General features: G+C 40.5%; 1 protein-coding gene across 1 annotated transcript in view; it reads left to right on the top strand.

Annotated features, from left to right (window-relative positions):
- TESPA1 (thymocyte expressed, positive selection associated 1) overlaps window positions 1–19,159 on the top strand; it is a 43,416-nt gene that overhangs the window by 2,916 nt on the left and 21,341 nt on the right. The window contains exons 2-9 of the mRNA XM_074402724.1: window positions 245–416; window positions 8,230–8,436; window positions 9,489–9,531; window positions 15,057–15,106; window positions 15,683–15,736; window positions 16,491–16,527; window positions 16,785–16,883; window positions 18,933–19,141. Coding sequence (XP_074258825.1) covers window positions 8,274–8,436; window positions 9,489–9,531; window positions 15,057–15,106; window positions 15,683–15,736; window positions 16,491–16,527; window positions 16,785–16,883; window positions 18,933–19,141 — 655 coding nt within the window. The 5' untranslated portion in view covers window positions 245–416; window positions 8,230–8,273. The remainder of the gene's footprint in view (window positions 1–244; window positions 417–8,229; window positions 8,437–9,488; window positions 9,532–15,056; window positions 15,107–15,682; window positions 15,737–16,490; window positions 16,528–16,784; window positions 16,884–18,932; window positions 19,142–19,159) is intronic.

Raw genomic sequence — 19,159 nt, 5'->3', positions numbered from 1 at the left:
GTGAGAATTTGCTGCAGGTTTGGGTATGTCAAATGGGGGACAATCCACCGAGGTTGAGGTAGAGTTTGTCCAGTTCACAAACAGAGAAATGTTAGCTGCTCTGGCATTTCCCATAACTCTTTGCAATTATAATGATGTGTATCTTGGCTGTGGATGCAAAAGGTCATATGGGCCACCTCATGGAAACCCCATTTCCTTCTTCTCTCCTCCCACACTGGTTCTCACTCTCAGTCTCAACTCACAGGCACTACTTGGGGCATAGGTACAAAACAGATAGAAGAGAAGAGAGGTCTGTCATCTACACGTCCCCCAGAGCACTAAAGACAAACCTGGGACTGGGCCTTGGAAACCAAGTGTGGCAGGAGGAAGGCCGTATGACAGAAACGAAAAAAGCATGCTTCTGGGACTCAGAACCTGTGAGTTTGATTCCCATTTAAATCCACTAATATTCTTATGACTCCAAGCAAGCCTGCTCTTCTCTCTCTCTCTCTCTCCAGTTTCCTCAACTACAAAATGAGTGAACAGGATTAAATAATCTCTCTGGTCCCTTTGGGAATTAGACAAGAAAGAAAGACTTTCATTGCTTACTTTTTATCTCTGCTTAACACAGATAAAAAATTTTTTTTCACCGTCTTGATTTTATGCTGTCAACTGTACCCTGATGTTCACTCCTCCTTCCTTCCGTATTCCTCAAGATGTTTCAACTTCAGTGAACAGCTTAGGCTGAGGGCAGGTTCATAATCATACCTGTCGCTTATTAAGCACCACCTTTATACATCAGAGACTTCATATATGTTACCTCATTACAACTGCCAATCACCCAACTAGTTTGGCACAGTATCTATTTTACACATGAAGAAAATTAGGTATAGGCCAGGTGCAGTGGCTCACGCCTATAATCCCAGCCCTATAAGCCCAGTCAAGGTGGGAGGATTGCTTGAGGCCAGGTGTTTAAGACCAGTCTGGGTAAAACAGCAAGAAAAAGAAAAAAAGAAACTTATGTATAGAAGGAAAAATAGTGTTACAAAGGACAAATAAGCAGTAAGTAGACAGAACTGTGATTCCAAACTAGACTTACTCTGATTCCAACGCCCAAACCCTTTCTATAATTTTCCTTCTCATTAATTTCTAAATAACACTCTGAACTTTAAAGAAAAAGAAGCATTGGTCATCCTTACTGAGCCCCTTGAAAATTTCCCCATGGTGAAGTATCTGTAAGCAGAGCTGATATTTGTCAGGTATAAATTGGTAGACTAATAGTTGTTAATATATTAAAATATGTTTACAGCAAATAATGATAATTATCCATTTTTCCAAGCTCTCTGAGTGCTCATCCCCAGCACAGCTACCCCAGCTCTTTCCTCAAGACTCCCCAGACAAGCTCTGGAAATTCAAGGCCCCATCAGCCATGTACTGGGTGCGGCCTCACCACAGGGCTGTGACAGTACCAGCTCTCATTGCCCTGTGGTGCCCCAAACCATTAGGAAACATTCTCAATGCCACAACAATCTGAAAGTAATGTGGAATTCCAGGCAGATTCTCTCCTCCCAACTACAAGTTAGTTGGACCCTTGCCAAAAAACCACTCCGTAAGCCCGAGAGAGGCTAAACTGCTTCATAATCACCTAGTTGGAGTCAGAAAGGAAACTATTCTAATAACAGAAACAAAGCAACACTTCCTGCACTAAGATTGTCACAGAACTGAATATAAATTGCCTAGTGTTTATGCTGCCTCTTCTCTACTAGACCATAAGATGGAGAGTTTACATAGCATGCAAAACGGAGAATTTACTAAAACAACTTCTCATTTTTAAATCCCAAATTGCATGGGATGGTGACATTGGGCCATTTTCTTATTCTAATGTCAGTGGAAAAACTGTATAACATGGAGTCAGATCAACTTGAGTTTATAGCTCAGCAATACGGGGATGTGACCTTGGACAAATCACATATCTCTGTAAGTGTCAGGTAATAGTAATTAGCTCTAAAGTGGTTGCCAGGATTAAGTTAAGCAGTTAACAGGAAAGTTTTATGGATAAATATACAGTATTCTGTACATATCAGTTATTATGAGTATCTATCTACCTTTGACTTGCCCATGTCAGTGTGTAGTGAATCCCTGACTGCTTCCCTTGGAAGACAAAGACTAGAAATAGGTGATATTCTTAGTGTCGTAATTATGACATACCTCTACAGGGTTTCTGCTACTGCTACAGTTACTGCATCTGATGATAATTTTTGTTGGAAGATACTTATTTCACAGCTCTTCACTCCTTAATCTTAACCCAGTAGAGGGTATTTCTCCTGTCTAACCTCAATCCTATCTGCCACAGTTTCTGCTTTTAACTTTAGCATCCTCAGAACAAGAATTCTCTCTTACTCTACTTGGTTGTAATCAGCTCCAGAACTCTTGACAGATTGTGGAGAAGGATTTAGGGAATGAACCTCTAGAGAAATGTAGAAAAGAGGAAAGAACAAAAGGCTGGAAATGGTAGCAGAGGAGGAGAATAAGCGTTTGGGCTGATTCAAGCAAGAAGCAATAGTACCAGTATGGGAATGTCTTAGTTTAATGGGAAAACTGGAGAAAAGATATCTTCAGGCTTTATATTTCTGTCTTTATAGGGAAGATTAAATATGATCATATACTAATAAACCATCATCAAGAAAAATGGAACACAAATCCCAGAAGGAAATTTTGACCAAGAAATTAATAACTTAAAATGAAAGGCTGGAAAATATTTTTTTTTCTTTCTTTCTTTTTTTTTTGAGACGGAGTTTTGCTCTTGTTACCCAGGCTGGAGTGCAATGGCGCGATCTCGGCTCACCGCAACCTCCGCCTCCTGGGCTCAGGCAATTCTCCTGCCTCAGCCTCCTGAGTAGCTGGGATTACAGGCATGTGCCACCATGTCCAGCTAATTTTTTGTATTTTTAGTAGAGACGGGGTTTCACCATGTTGACCAGGATGGTCTCGATCTCTCGACCTCGTGATCCACCCGCCTCGGCCTCCCAAAGTGCTGGGATTACAGGCTTGAGCCACCGCGCCCGGTGAAAATATTTTTTAAGATAGGAGAATTAGGTAGTTCAAGCTTTAAAAATTAAGTCAGACTTGGGTGACCTTATGTCATATCAGCAAAGGAGGGGGAGGACTATGCTCCAATCCTTTTTCCTCTTTACTACAAACTGTGCAAAAATGTACATTAGGGTCCAAGCCCATGAGGACGGTCAGGAGCACCTGTCCTGTGATGAATACTAATTGGGGATAGTTTCCCAGTGCCAGGGTGATTCTTGCTCCTCTGCAGGCACAGCATTTCTGGAGTCCCTTCTCTTGCAAAGTACTGTGCTGTGTTCTGTGGTGGGTTTAGGGGAGAAGTTACACGTAGTGGGGCATGATGACAAGAGAGGTAGCTACTTACTCTCTTGTTGCATATGGTGCAGGCGTGGGTGTTCGTTGCTAGAGGTAGATCAGAGGAAGGAGATGACTTGAGCAGGCCCTTAAAGGGTAGAAAGAATTTGTTTGATTAGAGAGGAAGGTGGATGAAGCTATAAGCTAAAGCAAAGAGGTAGAAAGTTCAAGCAGTGCTGACAGTCAATGAGTAGCACCGGATTGGCTCCCTGTAGAGGTTCTTGTATGGCCTGCCTGTTCAGGCTCGCCACTTTCCTGAATCCAGGGTGAAGGTCACAGGAGCAGGAGCTCCATATGTTGGTGTTAATTTGAAAGGGAATTGGTAAATGGGAAGTAACTCCAGAGACCACTGAACCATTTCCAACTTTTTAACGGGGAAAACTATATAAATGCACTTTCTTTTACAGGTACTATTCCTAGGCATATTTTAAACTCACCTAAAAAGTATGAAAAGAAATTAATAAACATTGTCACTGGAAGTAAATTTACACGTTGAGTCCAACCAATCCCTTTCCTAGAGGATTAAACTGATACCCTCATAAAAAACCTAATTGACATACCGGAAGTCAATTAATTGGACAAGTCAGAAAAATGTCCAAGTCCTCTGATTTCTAATCAGTTTAATTTTCACTGCACCAAACTCCACTGTCTTACCAGTGTATGTTTTTGAATGACTTATTTGGAGGAAATAGCTCCATGTCTTTATCTCTATTGCAAGGAGCCCCAAGACCTACAAAGCTGCTATCTTGACATTTATGTGTACCCATATTTTAATTCTCTCTAACACTCTCATGACTGATGTGCTTGTTTGATAATCATTTGTCGCTTCCTGCAGATTTCCACAAGAAAAAAAAATATCCAGTTTCTTACCTCCCAGCAGTATAGCTTCCTCCTATTACCGTTAACCAAACACTACCATTTCTTCTTGCCTCTTGAAATTGCTATACTTACAGCATTCCCATATAACACTCCACGGACAAGTCTCTGCAACTCAAGTGTCGCTGAGATTGGGAAAAAAAAATTTATGCAATTTCCCAGTCCCCTATCCTGTGTGCTAGAGTTGTGAAGATTAGCTTAGCTCTACCTTATGTCCTTTCTTTCAGACTTGAGATCACTGCTACTTTTTCACATAGAAAAATTCTTCCATTCTTGCCCAAATTGCCAGGAAAACGTCTGTCATTCTCAGTGAACACTTAACCTGTCTGGCCTTTTCGTTGTCATACCTATAATTGCCATTTATTTTTAAGCCTTTCTTTGGAACTCTTAAGCATTAATGATTCTATTTTCATAGGCATTATTATCCTTTAGGTATTAACATTAAGTAAAACTTCCATACATAGGATATAGAGACAGACAGTAAATAGGAGCTAGTCAAGAAAATACAACTTTTGTTCTCAATTATAGGAACTTCTAGGATGGAAACAAGTCTTAGAATAACCCTCTCTCTTTTCTCCAACTTTCAACCCACAACATTTTACATGCTTAGTAAGCACATGGCTGCCGGCTTATTGTTACTGTTTTGAAGCTGATCTCCCTGCCTGTGTCGCTGATGATTCTGTAAGGCACTGGGCTCCTCTGAGGAACGGTCACCTTCTAAACAGTCACTCATTAAGAGAATGATTATTCATTCAGTGATTACAATGTGTTAAATTCTGTTTTAGGCATTGGAAACACAGCAGTAAATGACCCAAAAGTTTCTGTCCTCCTGGAGCTTGTATTCTAATCAGAAGAGTAAACAATAAATTAGATAAATAAGCCGGGCGCGGTGGCTCACGCCTGTAATCCCAGCACTTTGGGAGGCTAAAATGGGTGGATCACGAGGTCAAGAGATTGAGACCATCCTGGTCAACATGGTGAAACCCCGTCTCTACTAAAAATACAAAAATTAGTTGGGCATGGTGGCACACGCCTGTAGTCCCAGCTACTAGGGAGGCTGAGGCAGGAGAATTGCCTGAACCCAGGAGGCGGAGGTTGCGGTGAGCCGAGATCGTGCCATTGCACTCTAGCCTGGGTAACAAGAGTGAAACTCTGTCTCAAAATAAATAAATAAATAAATTAGATAAATAAATAAAATGTAAATTATGTTACTGATAATACCTAAGCAGAAAAAAAAACATCGAGCAGAGAAAGAGCCCAGTGAATGTGATTAAGGTATGCTGTGGAAGCCAGGCATGGCTTCATGGAGGAGGTGGGTTAAGAGATGGACATTGCAGGGTGAGTGTGGCAAAGACGGAGGAAGAGGAAGAGGAGGGGGGGAAAGAATATTAGAACACTGAGGTTAAAAAAGAGATAAGTATTTTCAGGGAATGCAAAGAACATTAGGCTCTATTATTGTGACATATTTTTGAAGATGTAGGAGGATTGTAAAATAGATTCATGTCACAGAGGATGTTGAAACCCCCTACCTCCACTTCAATTAGTGAGATCTCGAATTGTGCTAGGCATTATAGGTGTTGGACTGTAAAACAGCAAATCCAGAAGCCTGTAGCACTGGAAGCATCAAATGTTAGGGCTGTAATGTTTTCATTGACAAACTGAGACCAAATAAAGAGATGAAATTTTCCAAGGTTATACCATTTGTAAGTGGCAGAGTAAAGTATGAAAGCCAGATATTCCTCCCCATATCATTCCTTTCCTCCTTCCCTGCCTACCCTCCTGCTCTTCTGCCTTCCTGCCCTCCTGGCTTCCTGCCTTCCTTTTGAGTTCTACTACCAAAACTGTTGTGTGAGCTGAAGATTCCCAGTGATTTAGGGGAGGTCACTTTCCTTTGGGAATTAAAAACAATAGGCAAGTCAGCCATTGAGACTTTCTTCTCTGGGCTGTCTGGAATCAGTCAATTAAATATTTTGAAGCACAGGACTAGGTCAATAAACCGATCGAGGCTTTTTAGATTATTGTCCTAAGGTCATTCTCGTGGCAGTTTTATCCTCTCTTAATCTCCTCGCAACAGCTCTGACAAAAGAACAGCAAGTCATCTCTGCTACTCCTCTTTGAGGCTTCCTTATGACACAAACTTAATTCAATGATGTAATTTTCTCTAAAAGGCACAGGCAGTAGACAAAGAGCCAAGGGTTAAGGAGCAAAGTCTCACAGTGCTAACTACCATGTCACCTGGGAGAAAAATGTATCTTGGACGGGACCTGAGGTCAAGGAATTTAGATCAGACAACAGTAATTATGTATTATTTTTTCCTAGGTATGTTTTGTCTGTAACAAGCAGAGGCATCTAAAATAATTTTATTGCCCTAGGAATGCATTTTACGTTCAGGATGTTCTTTCCGAAAATAGCTATTTTAGTACCTAAATCGTTAGATGCCTCACTCATAGTTTTGTATTTAAGTGTTGGAGGAACAGAAGTCTCTGTAAAACTGGTATTTTTCTTATATTTTTTCTTTTATTTCATTTTACTCCAACAGTTAAAAGTGTAGCTCTGAAGATGAAGTTGTTCATGGCAGCTCGCGGGAATAGAGGGATAAGACCAGGAGAGTTGCAGCCCCACTCCTACTTGCTCAGTGTGGTGGGAATCGAGTGTGGCTGGTGGGAGACAGCAGGACAGAGTATGAGCCAATGAATATGACTTAGCATCAAGCTTTTTTAAGCTCCATTTGGAAAAATGAATGATTCTTCCCTCTCTGTTCCTCTTTGAATGTGTATCTAGTCCCAGTGCCATCATTGTGTCCCTTGGAAGAATACAGAGATGTTTACATAGTGTTACATGAAATATGAATCTATAGGATCAGTAATTGCATTGATGAGCTGAGAAATAAATTCATAGTTAGGTAGAAAGCATGAGTTGACCAATTAGAAAGTGATTATTAACACAAATACTTTGTTAGAAAGTGACAGATTAGAAAGTAGCTGCTAATTGCTTAAGGCAGTGTCTCCCTATTTTTTTTTTTTTTTTTTTTTTTGAGACGGAGTTTCACTCTTGTTACCCAGGCTGGAGTGCAATGGCGCGATCTCGGCTCACCGCAACCTCCGCCTCCTGGGTTCAGGCAATTCTCCTGCCTCAGCGTCCTGAGTAGCTGGGATTATAGGCACGCACCACCATGCCCAGCTAATGTTTTGTATTTTTAGTAGAGACGGGGTTTCACCATGTTGACCAGGATGGTCTCGATCTCTCGACCTCGTGATCCACCCGCCTCGGCCTCCCAAAGTGCTGGGATTACAGGCTTGAGCCACCGCGCCTGGCCTAGTGTCTCCCTATTTTTAATCACAAGGTATTTTTTTTTTTTTCCTGAGAGAAATCATATGTGGACTCTAACATATAAAACAGGAACATAACAAATCAAGACAAAAACTAAACAAACAACTCCTGTAGTTAGAGTGACATCCTGGTTGTGGGACCTTAGAAAATCTGTTTCACCTTTGAGATCCTAAACTTTTTCATATATCTTGATGAGGATTTAAAAAAAAAATTAAGTGAATTTTATAAATTGCAAGCTTAAAGATATTTTAGTCATGATGGAAGATTCTGGTAGACAGCATTCTTAAGGATTAAAGAAAACATGTTTTCTAGTATAGCATTTCGGCTGCCCTGAGACAGAGAGATTAAGTCAGAAGAGTTTTCTTAATATCCATTAAATCGTGATGTTTGAAGCTTTCAAATGTACTGACTTGAAAGACTTACCCTGGTATTTAGAGTTTTCAGAGCATTCCTTTTTTACAGGAGAGACAGAAAATGAGCCAGGCATGTCCTCCCTGCTCTTGAACGGGCAGAGAGACCAAGCTCCTTTGTGCAGAGATAGAAAAATTCTGGGGGAACCCTGAGCATTACGGTGGTGTCTGAGCACAGGATGAGGGAGTGTCACTGTTTTTCAACTCTTAGGACGGCATTACTATTACGAGTAACCCTGAAGTCTGAGCAGGGCCATGGAGGCCTCTGTGCTGAGCCCCACATCCTGGGAGAAACGGCGGGCCTGGCTCCGTCAGAGCCGTAACTGGCAGACCCAGGTCCTAGAAGAGGAGGCTGCTGCGGCCCTGCAGGATGTCCCCGATCATGAGCCTTCCAGCCTGGATGACGTTTTCCAAGAAGGTAAGAGACAAACATCAGACAAGCATCTATGTTGTCTGGTGACAGCAGGCCCAGGTCTGCAGAGTGTGAACAGGTCCCTTGTTTTATATTTTAAATTGCATTTTAGCTTTTGGGGTACATGTGAAGAACAGGCAAGATGGTTGCATAGGTCCATACATGGCAATGTGGTTTGCTGCCTTCCTCCCTATCACCTATATCTGGCGTTTCTCCCCATGTTATCCCTCCCCAACTCCCCACCCTCACAGGTCCCTTGTTTAGCAAGGCTCTCAGGGAAGACTGTTTTGACGGGTTTAAATACATGTAGGAGAAAAGCTAAGGTAATATGAAATATGAATTATGTGAGAAGGCGACAGGCATAAGATTAGGAAAAAGGGAAGGGCACATTTTTGCATCGTCCTGAGAGGCTTCTCTAAGAACCCAAGGCTGGGGACTCTCTATGAATGCTTTGGGGTGTTTCTGTTTTGTCTGTATAACAAGACCACATCCAGGCTGGATGTCTGGACTCTGGTCACAGTGCTGCCGCTATCAAGCTGTGTGACCTTCAGGAAGTCACTCACCTCTCTTAGACTTATTTGTCTAATCGAAGCGGTAGTGCTTTTCCTACACTTCTCAGAGCTTTGAGGTTCAGATGAGATCACAGACATGAGTAAAGCAAAAATTCTGGTGGAAATAAACCCATCTGTGCTTATGTGGTGGGAAGCAAACAGCACGAAAACAAGATTGTCTTTCTTTTTCTTCTTCCTTTTCTTTTTAAATGAGAAGGATCCACCCTTGTGGGAAAGGATCTCTCAAAAGAGAGCAGTGGGCCTGACGTCTTGGGCACTTTCCAGGTTCTTGGGAGGAAGGGAGAAACAAAGCAGAGAGAGAGAAGAAACATATACTATTTTTATATACGGGTATATTCCTCTCATATCTTAAAGAAAAGCTTTATGTAGAAAAAAAAATTCATGACGCGGCTTATGTAAGAATAAACTTGTGTAATGGAATTAGCTACAGGGAGGAGGTCTGGTTCTGTTCAGTTCTCACAGTGATCTAGTGTCTGACTTTTCTAGGGAATCCAATCAATAAAATTGAAGACTGGCTGCAAGATTGTGGGTAAGTGCTGGACAGGCAATGGGGTGGTATGTGGCGGATGGTTGGATTTGCTAACAGACACAACTCCTGGAAACTCAGAGGCAGGAAGATGGATCTGAATTAGGCCTAAAGATTACAAGAAAGGTGGAGCCGGTGGCTGGAGGGGTGTTGTGGGTTTAGGGTGAACTGGTATCACAGTTGTGAATCAAGTGCAACTCTGGGCTAAGACTAAGTTAGGCACGAGGTCTAGGAAGAGAGGTTGGGTTTGGTCTCAAGCTCAGAGTGGATGGGGAATAGCTGGGCTGAGTTCCAGAGCCCTGCTCCTCTGATCTCCCCTTTAGATTGGAGTCTCACTTCGTGTAACAAAAGGAATTGGAAACCTGATCATTCTTGCTGGAGAGCAATTCATCTGTGTTATGGATTTCTACTGCAGAACATAGGAGAAGCTTAGGGTTTATGACAGTCATTCAAAGCAGGGAAGAATTGGAACAGGAACTTCAAGGAAGTGCATTATCTCTTTCCTCAGAGATACCTTAAATGATGAGACCCCACACTCCATTAGCCTATACCATTCTTAGGCTCAGTATATCCAGACACAAAAGGAGGGATTCGTGTCCTATTTAGTCTTTTGCATAATAATGAATTCTCACAATGGGCAACTTCTGCCTGCTCCTTATTTTCCCTCCAGGAATGTCTCAAGTTTTATATAGCCTTTAATCTAAACTCAACTATTAATTGCCATAAAGAAACCCATTCTTGCTTATTTGGTAGGAAATAAATAGCATTGAATAATCCAAGGCCATTCATTTCACCTGTGCCTAAGAAGGCAATGCCAGGAAGGATTCATTTTGCGTTTATTCTGTTGTTTGAAAAAACCTGTTGTTCTCATTGCCCTCATCTTATTCACAATTCATTGACTTCAAAGTCAATTAGAGGACCCTCAAAATACAGGAAGAAAAGAATGGTGGTAATCAGAACGTTTGCAGGTTTGGTTGAGAAGCCTAGGATGAGAACTGTCCTAGGATTTAAAATGCTTTGCCAGATATGTACAGGGGAAAAAGTCAGCTCAGTTAATGTCTTTATCTCATTAACTACTCTTGAGTCATCAATTCATGTCAACAATTATTAATTACGCTTTTGTTAACTGTCTGATTATCCGAATAACCTAGAGGGGTGCTAAGTAGGTTAAAATATGCTTCTTGAGTTCGAACATACTTCATTCTAATTGAAAAGAATAAATTCACAGATATACAAGATAATAAACTCTAGAAATCGTCTTTCTTCACTTGTGCTCTACAAAGAGAAACCCCGAACCAAGATTTATGACAAAAAGTGGTCTGGTTAGTGAAAAGTCTCCAAGATTTGAGCCTAATTCTTGTGCTACTGAGTGTGTAACCATAAGCAAATAACTTAAATTCTGTTCATTGTAGAGACCTGAGCTATAAAGTAGGACACTTAGAATAATACAGTTTAAGGGTTCTTGTGAGGTTTAAATGACATGATATATGTGTATGTGCTTTATGCTTTTCATAGAGAATAACTGGTGAGTTTTATAAAGGAGGAGTTTATACCTACTTATAATTCTACAACATGTCTGTCTATATCTATCCATCTATTTACATCTGTTTTTTTTTTTTTTAATCAGAAAAAGTATGCCCAGAAATGATACATGTTAACTCTTGGATAGTGATTACCTGGAGGAAGGAAAAGAGTAGCAAAGAATGGAAGTAAAATAAGACTTTAGTTATATCTTTAATTTTTTATTTGACATAATATATAACTTAACATTTTATTTTTTCTGAAGCAAATATGGCAAAATGTTTAGATATGTGAAAATAGAGTACCTGGCACAAGGGTGTCTGTTACATTTCCATTATGTGTCTGTGTTTTGAAAAGGTTTTAAATATTTAAACTTCGAACCAGCCATAAAGAGTTAATCAACATACTTGCAGAGTTGTCTTTGGAAGGGGAATTGTTAGATTCAGGAAAATTTCCAGTTTTCTCTGTTTTAAAATTCTGTCTAATAAGTGTGTCATACTTTTTAATTACATGGAAAAGCTAGAAAAATTAAAGGATGATAATGACGATGATTGGTAGTGATAGTACACTTGACTTTTAGTAATAGATAATGAAGAAGATGGAGGCAAGACGCATTCTAAATATGAGATTCTGAACTACCACGGTATTCCATGCTTAGGCCCCATGACCACAAAGAAAGGAGAATGAACAAGTAGCGCACATTTACTGGTTATCTGTCCACTCTGTTGCCAGGTAACCTGGGGGGCACTTTGCAAATTTTGTTCCAAGACCATACAGTTTCCATTTTTCTTTCCAAAGCCAAACCCCCTGTGGTAGCAAGAGCATTTTCTTTTCTGACAAGCTCTCCGGAGAGACCTCCAACATCTCAGGCAATTTAGTGTCCATGTTTCTCAGTGCAACTGAATCTAGCGGCAGACTCTTCTGCCACAGGATCACATCATGCATGTCTTTACAAACTACGCCTCTCCTTTTTTCTTTCTCTTCCTAAGCTCTCAGGATTTTCTGGGACATGACTGTGTTGCTCATGAATCACCAGAGGTGGGGTTGGGAGCCCAAAAATCATCTGTGTGGGCTTCAGCTTAAATCTCTGCAGGCAGGTATCTATGGAAACATCTAGAAGAAGCTAAAAATAGCCATATACTTCTTCCCACAATCCAAACCCTCCTCCCTACTATTTGTTTATGAATTGGGTATACAGGAAGAGCAATACCTTGGCTCTTTCATTTGAGACTTAAAATGATGCTGAGGAATGTTTTAATGCAAGGGTGGGAAGAGGGGAGCAGCTATGGATCTAGTCCCTGGTCATTGATTTTATGACCTATGCAATAACCCAGGGAAAGCCTGGGACTTGAGTGACGGCCATAAAGTCTCAAATCATCATGCTCAGTGAGAAAGCACCAGTAAATCCAGGCCCATGTCTACCCTGCTGTTGTAGGTTCCACAGACTGCCCAAGACTCATGATGTTACTGTTACTCATAAAGAGAATAGAAATACCTGGCATAGTGTAACTAAAGAGAAATGTAGGATTAGCACCCAGTAAAAATTTGTATCCAATGAATACAAGTGAGTTTTGCTTTGGACAAACAGGAAATTTTATAAGTGACATTTTAAATGTAAATTTTATTGAAGTTCAGCCTACATATTAGTAACTTTTTAAAATATAAATTATACTGAAGTATAATATACTCACTGAAAAATAAATGAGTATTAAATATATGGCTGAGGCCAGGCACATGGCTCATGCCTGTAACCCTAGCACTTTGGGGCCCCAAGGCAGGAGGATTGCTTGAGCCCAAGAGTTCAAGACCACCCTGGACAACTCCAACTCTCTAAAAAAAAAAAAAAATTAGCCAGACATGGCAGCACCTGTAGTCCTAGCTACTCAGGAGATTGAGGCAGGAGGTTCCTTGGGCTTAAGAGTTCAAGGCTACAATGAGCTATGCCATTGCACTCTAACCTGAGTGACAGAGTGAGACCCTGTCAATAGATAAATAAGCCAATAAATAAATACATAAATAGATCAACAAATTTTCACAAAGAGAATACACCCATGAAACCAGAAGCAGAGCATTACCAGCACTCCAAATGCCACCTTTCCATCCCTTCCATTCACTATCCTACCTCCAAAGGTAACAAATACCCTGACTTGTAACATCATAGATATGTTTGGGATCATTCTGAACTTTATAGAAGTAGAGTCATATGATGACATGTACTGTTTTATGTGTGTTTCTTTTGCTTAGCATTATGTTTATGATGCTTCTCCATGTATTCACATACAGCAGTAAGTCCATTTCTATTATTGTGTAATATTAAGTTGTATGGTTATTATTTAATTGTTTAATTTTATAGTAAGTCAGGATTTGGAGGCTTCCATTTCTTGGTATCATGACTAGTATTTACCTGGGGGAACATATACGGGCATGTCCATTGGGTACAACCTAGAAATGGAATTGTAGTCTATTTAAATTGTACTTCTAGTAACAGTAGGCCTTAGTAGTTGCATTATTGTGCAGCTACAACACAAGCATTAAATGCAGTAGTAAATTGCAATATTCTAGTACATGACTATACTGGTTATCATGCTATTTGTTAGTAGTAATAGTAAATATTATATATAGTTACACATATGTTTGTAGTATTATACCACAACATATTTTATGTGATTATATATTAGGAACAGAAAAATATATTTGTAGTTCTAAGTGTATTATTCAAGTTACATTTTCTTAACTAGCTTGCCCATTATTTTACATTATATAATGAACCTTTGATGTAGCATTTTTCATAAGGCCATATAAAATTCAGATTTTGGTAAACATGGTTGATTTTTTTTTTTTTTTTTTTTTTTTACTATTGAAAGGAGTTAACAGCAAAAGATGTCTACATAGGTAATGACTTATTTTGTAAAATTTAGGCAGAACCCGATCTACAGATATCTTGGCTAGTAAGCCCATTCCCACTGTTACACAGTCCATTAGGTGATGCTCCAGTAGTCTGGGAGTAATCTGGATTGCTGGAGACTGAGAAAGAGACAACCTCCTTTAGGACCAGCAACAGTGGGTGCACTCGTTTCCCTGCTAACCCTCGTTACCGACCCTTTTCCCCTCCAACATCCACTTGAGATTACATTTACAGCACCATGAACAACTTCCATGTAGCAAGCTTTAGGAAAGCAAACTCTACGAAACTCACAACACTTCAGCGCTTGAAGCAGACTTAGATGATGATAATATCTAGGGATCCAAATTCCCTTACATAATATTTAAGAACAAAACAGCCACGATGAGCCAGGATGCGGATCTAGATGTGCTGGTCCCATGTCAAAGCCTTGCCACACATTACTTCACACACCTGTTTTGGACAGAGAGAATTTCTTCCTTGTTTGTAAAACTGAGCTGTCTTTCACTCCTATTTGTGCTGATTTCCATCCGTTCTTCTGGTGGAGATGGTACATGTTTGATAAGACCGTGTCTCAAAATTTTAAAATATTTCTAACCAAGGATACGATTTCTGCTTTTCCTGAAAGACACAATTTTCAGCAATAACGTGGTTCAGAGAGAAGGAAGGAAGTGTGGTAGTTAAGGCGATCTCAACGTTTTAAGAAAACCTAGATATTTATATTTGTGATTTGAAAATTATGACAAGCAAACCCGGGCTTCTACAAATGTAATTCTCCAATTTTGCTTCAATGTTCTTTCTTTCCTATTTTGCCTAAAGACTGAAGAATCATTGCTAAGCTGACTTTTGTCCTTTAACCCAGTGGCCAGGACAACAGAAGCACAATGTAAAACATAGAGCCTTCCAGCCCCAGTTTCCCCGACTACTCTGATGAAAGTTTTGGTCCAGTAACCACTCTGTCCTTGTTTTCTCCAATATAAAAGCAAATTAAATACTATTGACTCTCATGGGAAAAGAATATAAACATGTGGGAGCTTTTTCCACGAAAAAGCTTCTAGAAAAACCTAATAAGTGACTTCAACCTATAAGACTGTTTTTGGTTTAGATACTCTGAAGAAGGACTTTCTGAGGAAGCAGTACAGTTTATCTGCAATGGTGAGTATAGGTGTGTGTGTATGTGTGTGTGTGTGTGTGTGTGTGTGAGTGTTTATGCACATATACATGCATAGGCAGGCAAAAGAGTGCCTGAGTGTTCTTAAACTGGCTGCAAAACACTGTTTGTGGTCACAAGGCTCCAGGAAATTAAGAAGAAAGTGCTGGCTCAGAGCCCATAAGCTCACTGATAGTCAAAGGCTATCTTCTGCTAGTGGTCGCTCAGATAGCAACCAATGCTGTAAGAAAAGAACTTTATAAAATATGTGTTTATATGGATGTGAGTGCACACGCCCACGTGTTTGCTGTTTGGCAAGGGATTGTGTACATAACTATATGATATGGGGAAAGGTTACAGTATGCACGATTCTTTCTGAATCAAAAACGAATATAACTTCTGAGGTGGTATATGTACAGTTTGTGGTAATTCTGCAAACGTGGATATCTAGTATGATTATGTGGTTGTGCAAATCTAGTCTAAAGGTATGTGAAGATGTTCGTGTATGCAAGGGTGTGTGTGTGTGCATGTGTATATGTTCCATCCTGATTTTCTGTGACCCTCACCTGATTACTTGACAGGCTTCTGCAGCCATGGGACCAGCTTTGAAGATGACTTGACCCTAGGAGCAGAGGGTAAGTGGCACCGTTCTCTGAGATTGGGAAGAGAAAACAGGATATACATTGGATGAATTCAGGATAAGATGGAAGTACAAAACTTCAGGAAGAAACAGCCCATCCCTGGAGTTTTATCTGTAGGAAAAGGGCAATCTCATTATGATCTAATGTAAAATATAGAAGACATCTCATGCCCAGAAACACTTCCTCATCAGCCTATCATGACTCCTGCTGATTCATCATTGGAACTTTCCTTTGGCCCCTGGGAAGATAACATATAAAATTATTATAACATTTGCTGCCCAGATATCTTTAAGATGGTTTTCTGTACAGAAACTCCAAACAAGTCTGTGCATTGGGTGTAGCAGAGAGACTGTACTGCAGGAGGATAAGGGCATCAGTAAAAAATGAAATCACAGCAGCCTGCCAGTGTCTCCTGGGACCTGAAAAGACTTGTGTAGTGTGACAGAAATACTACCCAGGAGGGCCAAATGACTCTATCCTCCTTAGGACAGAAGGCCTTTTGTCTGGACACCAGTCATGGGTTAGAAGTTTAGAGGCTCGAGGCCAGTTTGTCTCTGGCATATCTGTCCCTATTCCAGAACTGTGGTAGGTAATCTTGAGGCCCCAAGAAGAGCAGAATGTATGGGGTCCAGCTAGCCCATCAGAGTGACAAAAAACAGAGGGGACTTAATTTTAAGTTCAGAGGAGCAACACAGGTGATTTTCATTTTCCTTCTAATTTTCTCTTTGCTTCTCTGTTTCTTGTCTAGCCACACTGCTGGCCGCCAATGGCAAACTCTTTTCCAGGTAAGTGTTAGGTTCAGCCAGGCTGAATGATGTCTCCTTCAAGAATCAGTGAATTGGAGTAGGTCAAAGAGATTTAAACAAAGAGCTAAAGATTCACATTAGAGAGCGAGACTTTACAACCGAGACTTTACAACCGGCAACCACAGCATAGACTAAAAGGTACCCATCAGGGGGTAAATAATCCCAGCAGGGATTCCTTGAAGCCAGAGTGCAGACTGTAAACAAGATTTGTATGACATCAGCTTTGATCTCTGCAGGAGTTTCCTCGAGACAGCCAGGCCTTGCCAGCTACTTGATCTTGGCTGTAGTTTGGCTTCCAGCAGCATGACTGGGGGGACCAACAGGACTAGTTCAAGGTAGGTACTAAAGTCTGGCAGGGTGGAAGGGTGGAGATGAGAAGCATAGGAGAATGAGACCAAGAGCCATTGCCTATTTTTTCTGGGGTATCTTACTGAAGCTTTTATACACTTTTTCTGCATACTTGAAAAATGTGACGATATTTATTTCAAGAATTGTGGAGGATGCAGAGGAATCTTCTCAGAGCTAAATACTATGTGTAAAATACAGGTGTCTCCTCCCACCGAAACTTGTACCCTAGGAGGTATAATATTGGCACTATCACAGTTCCCAGACTCATAGTAGGTGCTCAGTAAATAATGTATTGATTTGTTGACTAATTTGTTGATTGAATGAAGCAATAAAATGTTAAATCACTCAGACAGGCAGGCCAGGCAACGACTGTACAGAATTTGAAAAGATGAAGCAGTACTATTCACAACAGCAAAGACATGAAATCAACCCAATGCCCATCAATGATAGACTGGATAAAGAAAATGTGGTACATGTACACCATGGAATACTATGCAGCCGTAAAAAGGAATGTGTTCGTGTCCTTTGCAAGGATATGAATGGAGCTAGAAGCCATTTTCCTCAGCAAACTAACACAGGAACAGAAAACCAAACACTGCATGTTCTCACGTATAAGTGGGAGCTGAACAATGAAAACACATGGACACAGGGAGGGCAATAACATACACTGGGATCTGTCGGGGGGTGGGGTGATAGAAGTGAGAGCATTAGGAAAATAGCTAATGCATGAGGGGCTTAATACCTAGGTGATGGGTTGATAGGTGCAGCAAACCACCATGGCACATATTTACCTATGTAACAAACCTACACATCCTGCACATGTACCACAGAACTTAAAAATAAAAAAGATGCTTGACCCCAGGAGCTCAATGATTTAATAGAGTGGACAAAATCTACACATAAATAACTCTTTAAAAAAGATAAAAAGTCATGAAAACTAGTATGATATAATGAAAAGTATCCAGAATTGAAGTCAAAATTTGAATTTGAGACCTGGTTCTGAGACTTAAATTTTTGTCACATGACCATGTTTAGTAACTTATCCTCACTGAGCCTCAGCCCTAACCATACCCTACTTCAATTAAATCAGAGAAGGGATTCAAATACATGCATTTTTAAAGCCTACAAAGGTGACCCTAACATGTAGCCATGGTTGGGAAGCACTGATCCAGTCTTATGCCCACAATTCACAGATAGGAAAACTTAGGATCATAAAAATAAGATGATCACTAGGCTGGCAAACACAAGAGTAGATCCAGGGATTCCGACTGTCCAGCTCTTAGTGAAACAAGGTGGTCCCTATTGGATCAAAAAGCTCAACATACTTTCTGAAGAGAGTGATAGTGATTATTCAAAGCCTCAAACCATAATAGCTTCCCTTAGCCTCACTGAAATACAGTTACTAAGCTCTAGTGTCACCCAGCTTGGTGGAAATCCGATTTAGACATAAATACAGGTTGATGCCATAGAGAGAGAGCACAGGCACACAATCTTCTGTGACATGGGACTTCTGTCCTGAAAATAGTGCTAGAAAGGAGTATACCCCTCAAAATCAGGTTTTGGATGTACTTACTATTTTTGGCTTTCAGGTCAAGAATAAAAATGTTTACCTTTGGGGGTGCCATGTTCCTCACACATCATTGCTTAGTTGTCCCACACAACAACCACAGGGGCAAGTTAGGTGGCAGATTTGGGAACTGAGTACTTAATGATGCAACCGTGACACTTATTCATATCTGTACTGCTCTTCATTTTTCAAAATCCTTTCATATTTACTTAAATTTTTATTCATCTGCAATAAGTTGTTCAAAGCACTGTACTAAAATCTTATTCAGTTTTTAGAACTAGTGTTGGACTGTAGTTCCATGTGTCAGACAGATAATTTAGGTTCAGAGAAGTGAACGCTTTGCTTAAGTCACAGTGAAAAATACAGAAATGGACAGAAAAGAATTTGTCTGCTGACACTTTTATTAGATATTCTGAATTATCATAGGTCTCAAAGTTGTCCCTTATTTACCCAAACTCCCTCATTTCAGCATCTCAGAGATTCTGGACAAAGTGCAAGAAGATGCAGAAGATGTCCTCTTCAGTCTGGGCTTTGCCCAAGAGGACCGCAAAGATACTTCTCGGATACCCGCCCGATTTTTCACCAACCCCTCTCAAGCCAGGGGCATTGATTTCCAGCTCTTCCTGAAATCTCAGGTGCGGAGGATTGAAATGGAAGACCCCTGCCTCATGCTGGCCAGTAAGTGTACCCCTCAGA

This window comes from Saimiri boliviensis, chromosome 7 (genome assembly GCF_048565385.1).
Source record: "Saimiri boliviensis isolate mSaiBol1 chromosome 7, mSaiBol1.pri, whole genome shotgun sequence".
NCBI lineage: Eukaryota > Metazoa > Chordata > Mammalia > Primates > Cebidae > Saimiri > Saimiri boliviensis.
Note: the sequence above shows the minus strand (reverse complement) of the source record. Positions and strands in the feature narration are given on the sequence as shown.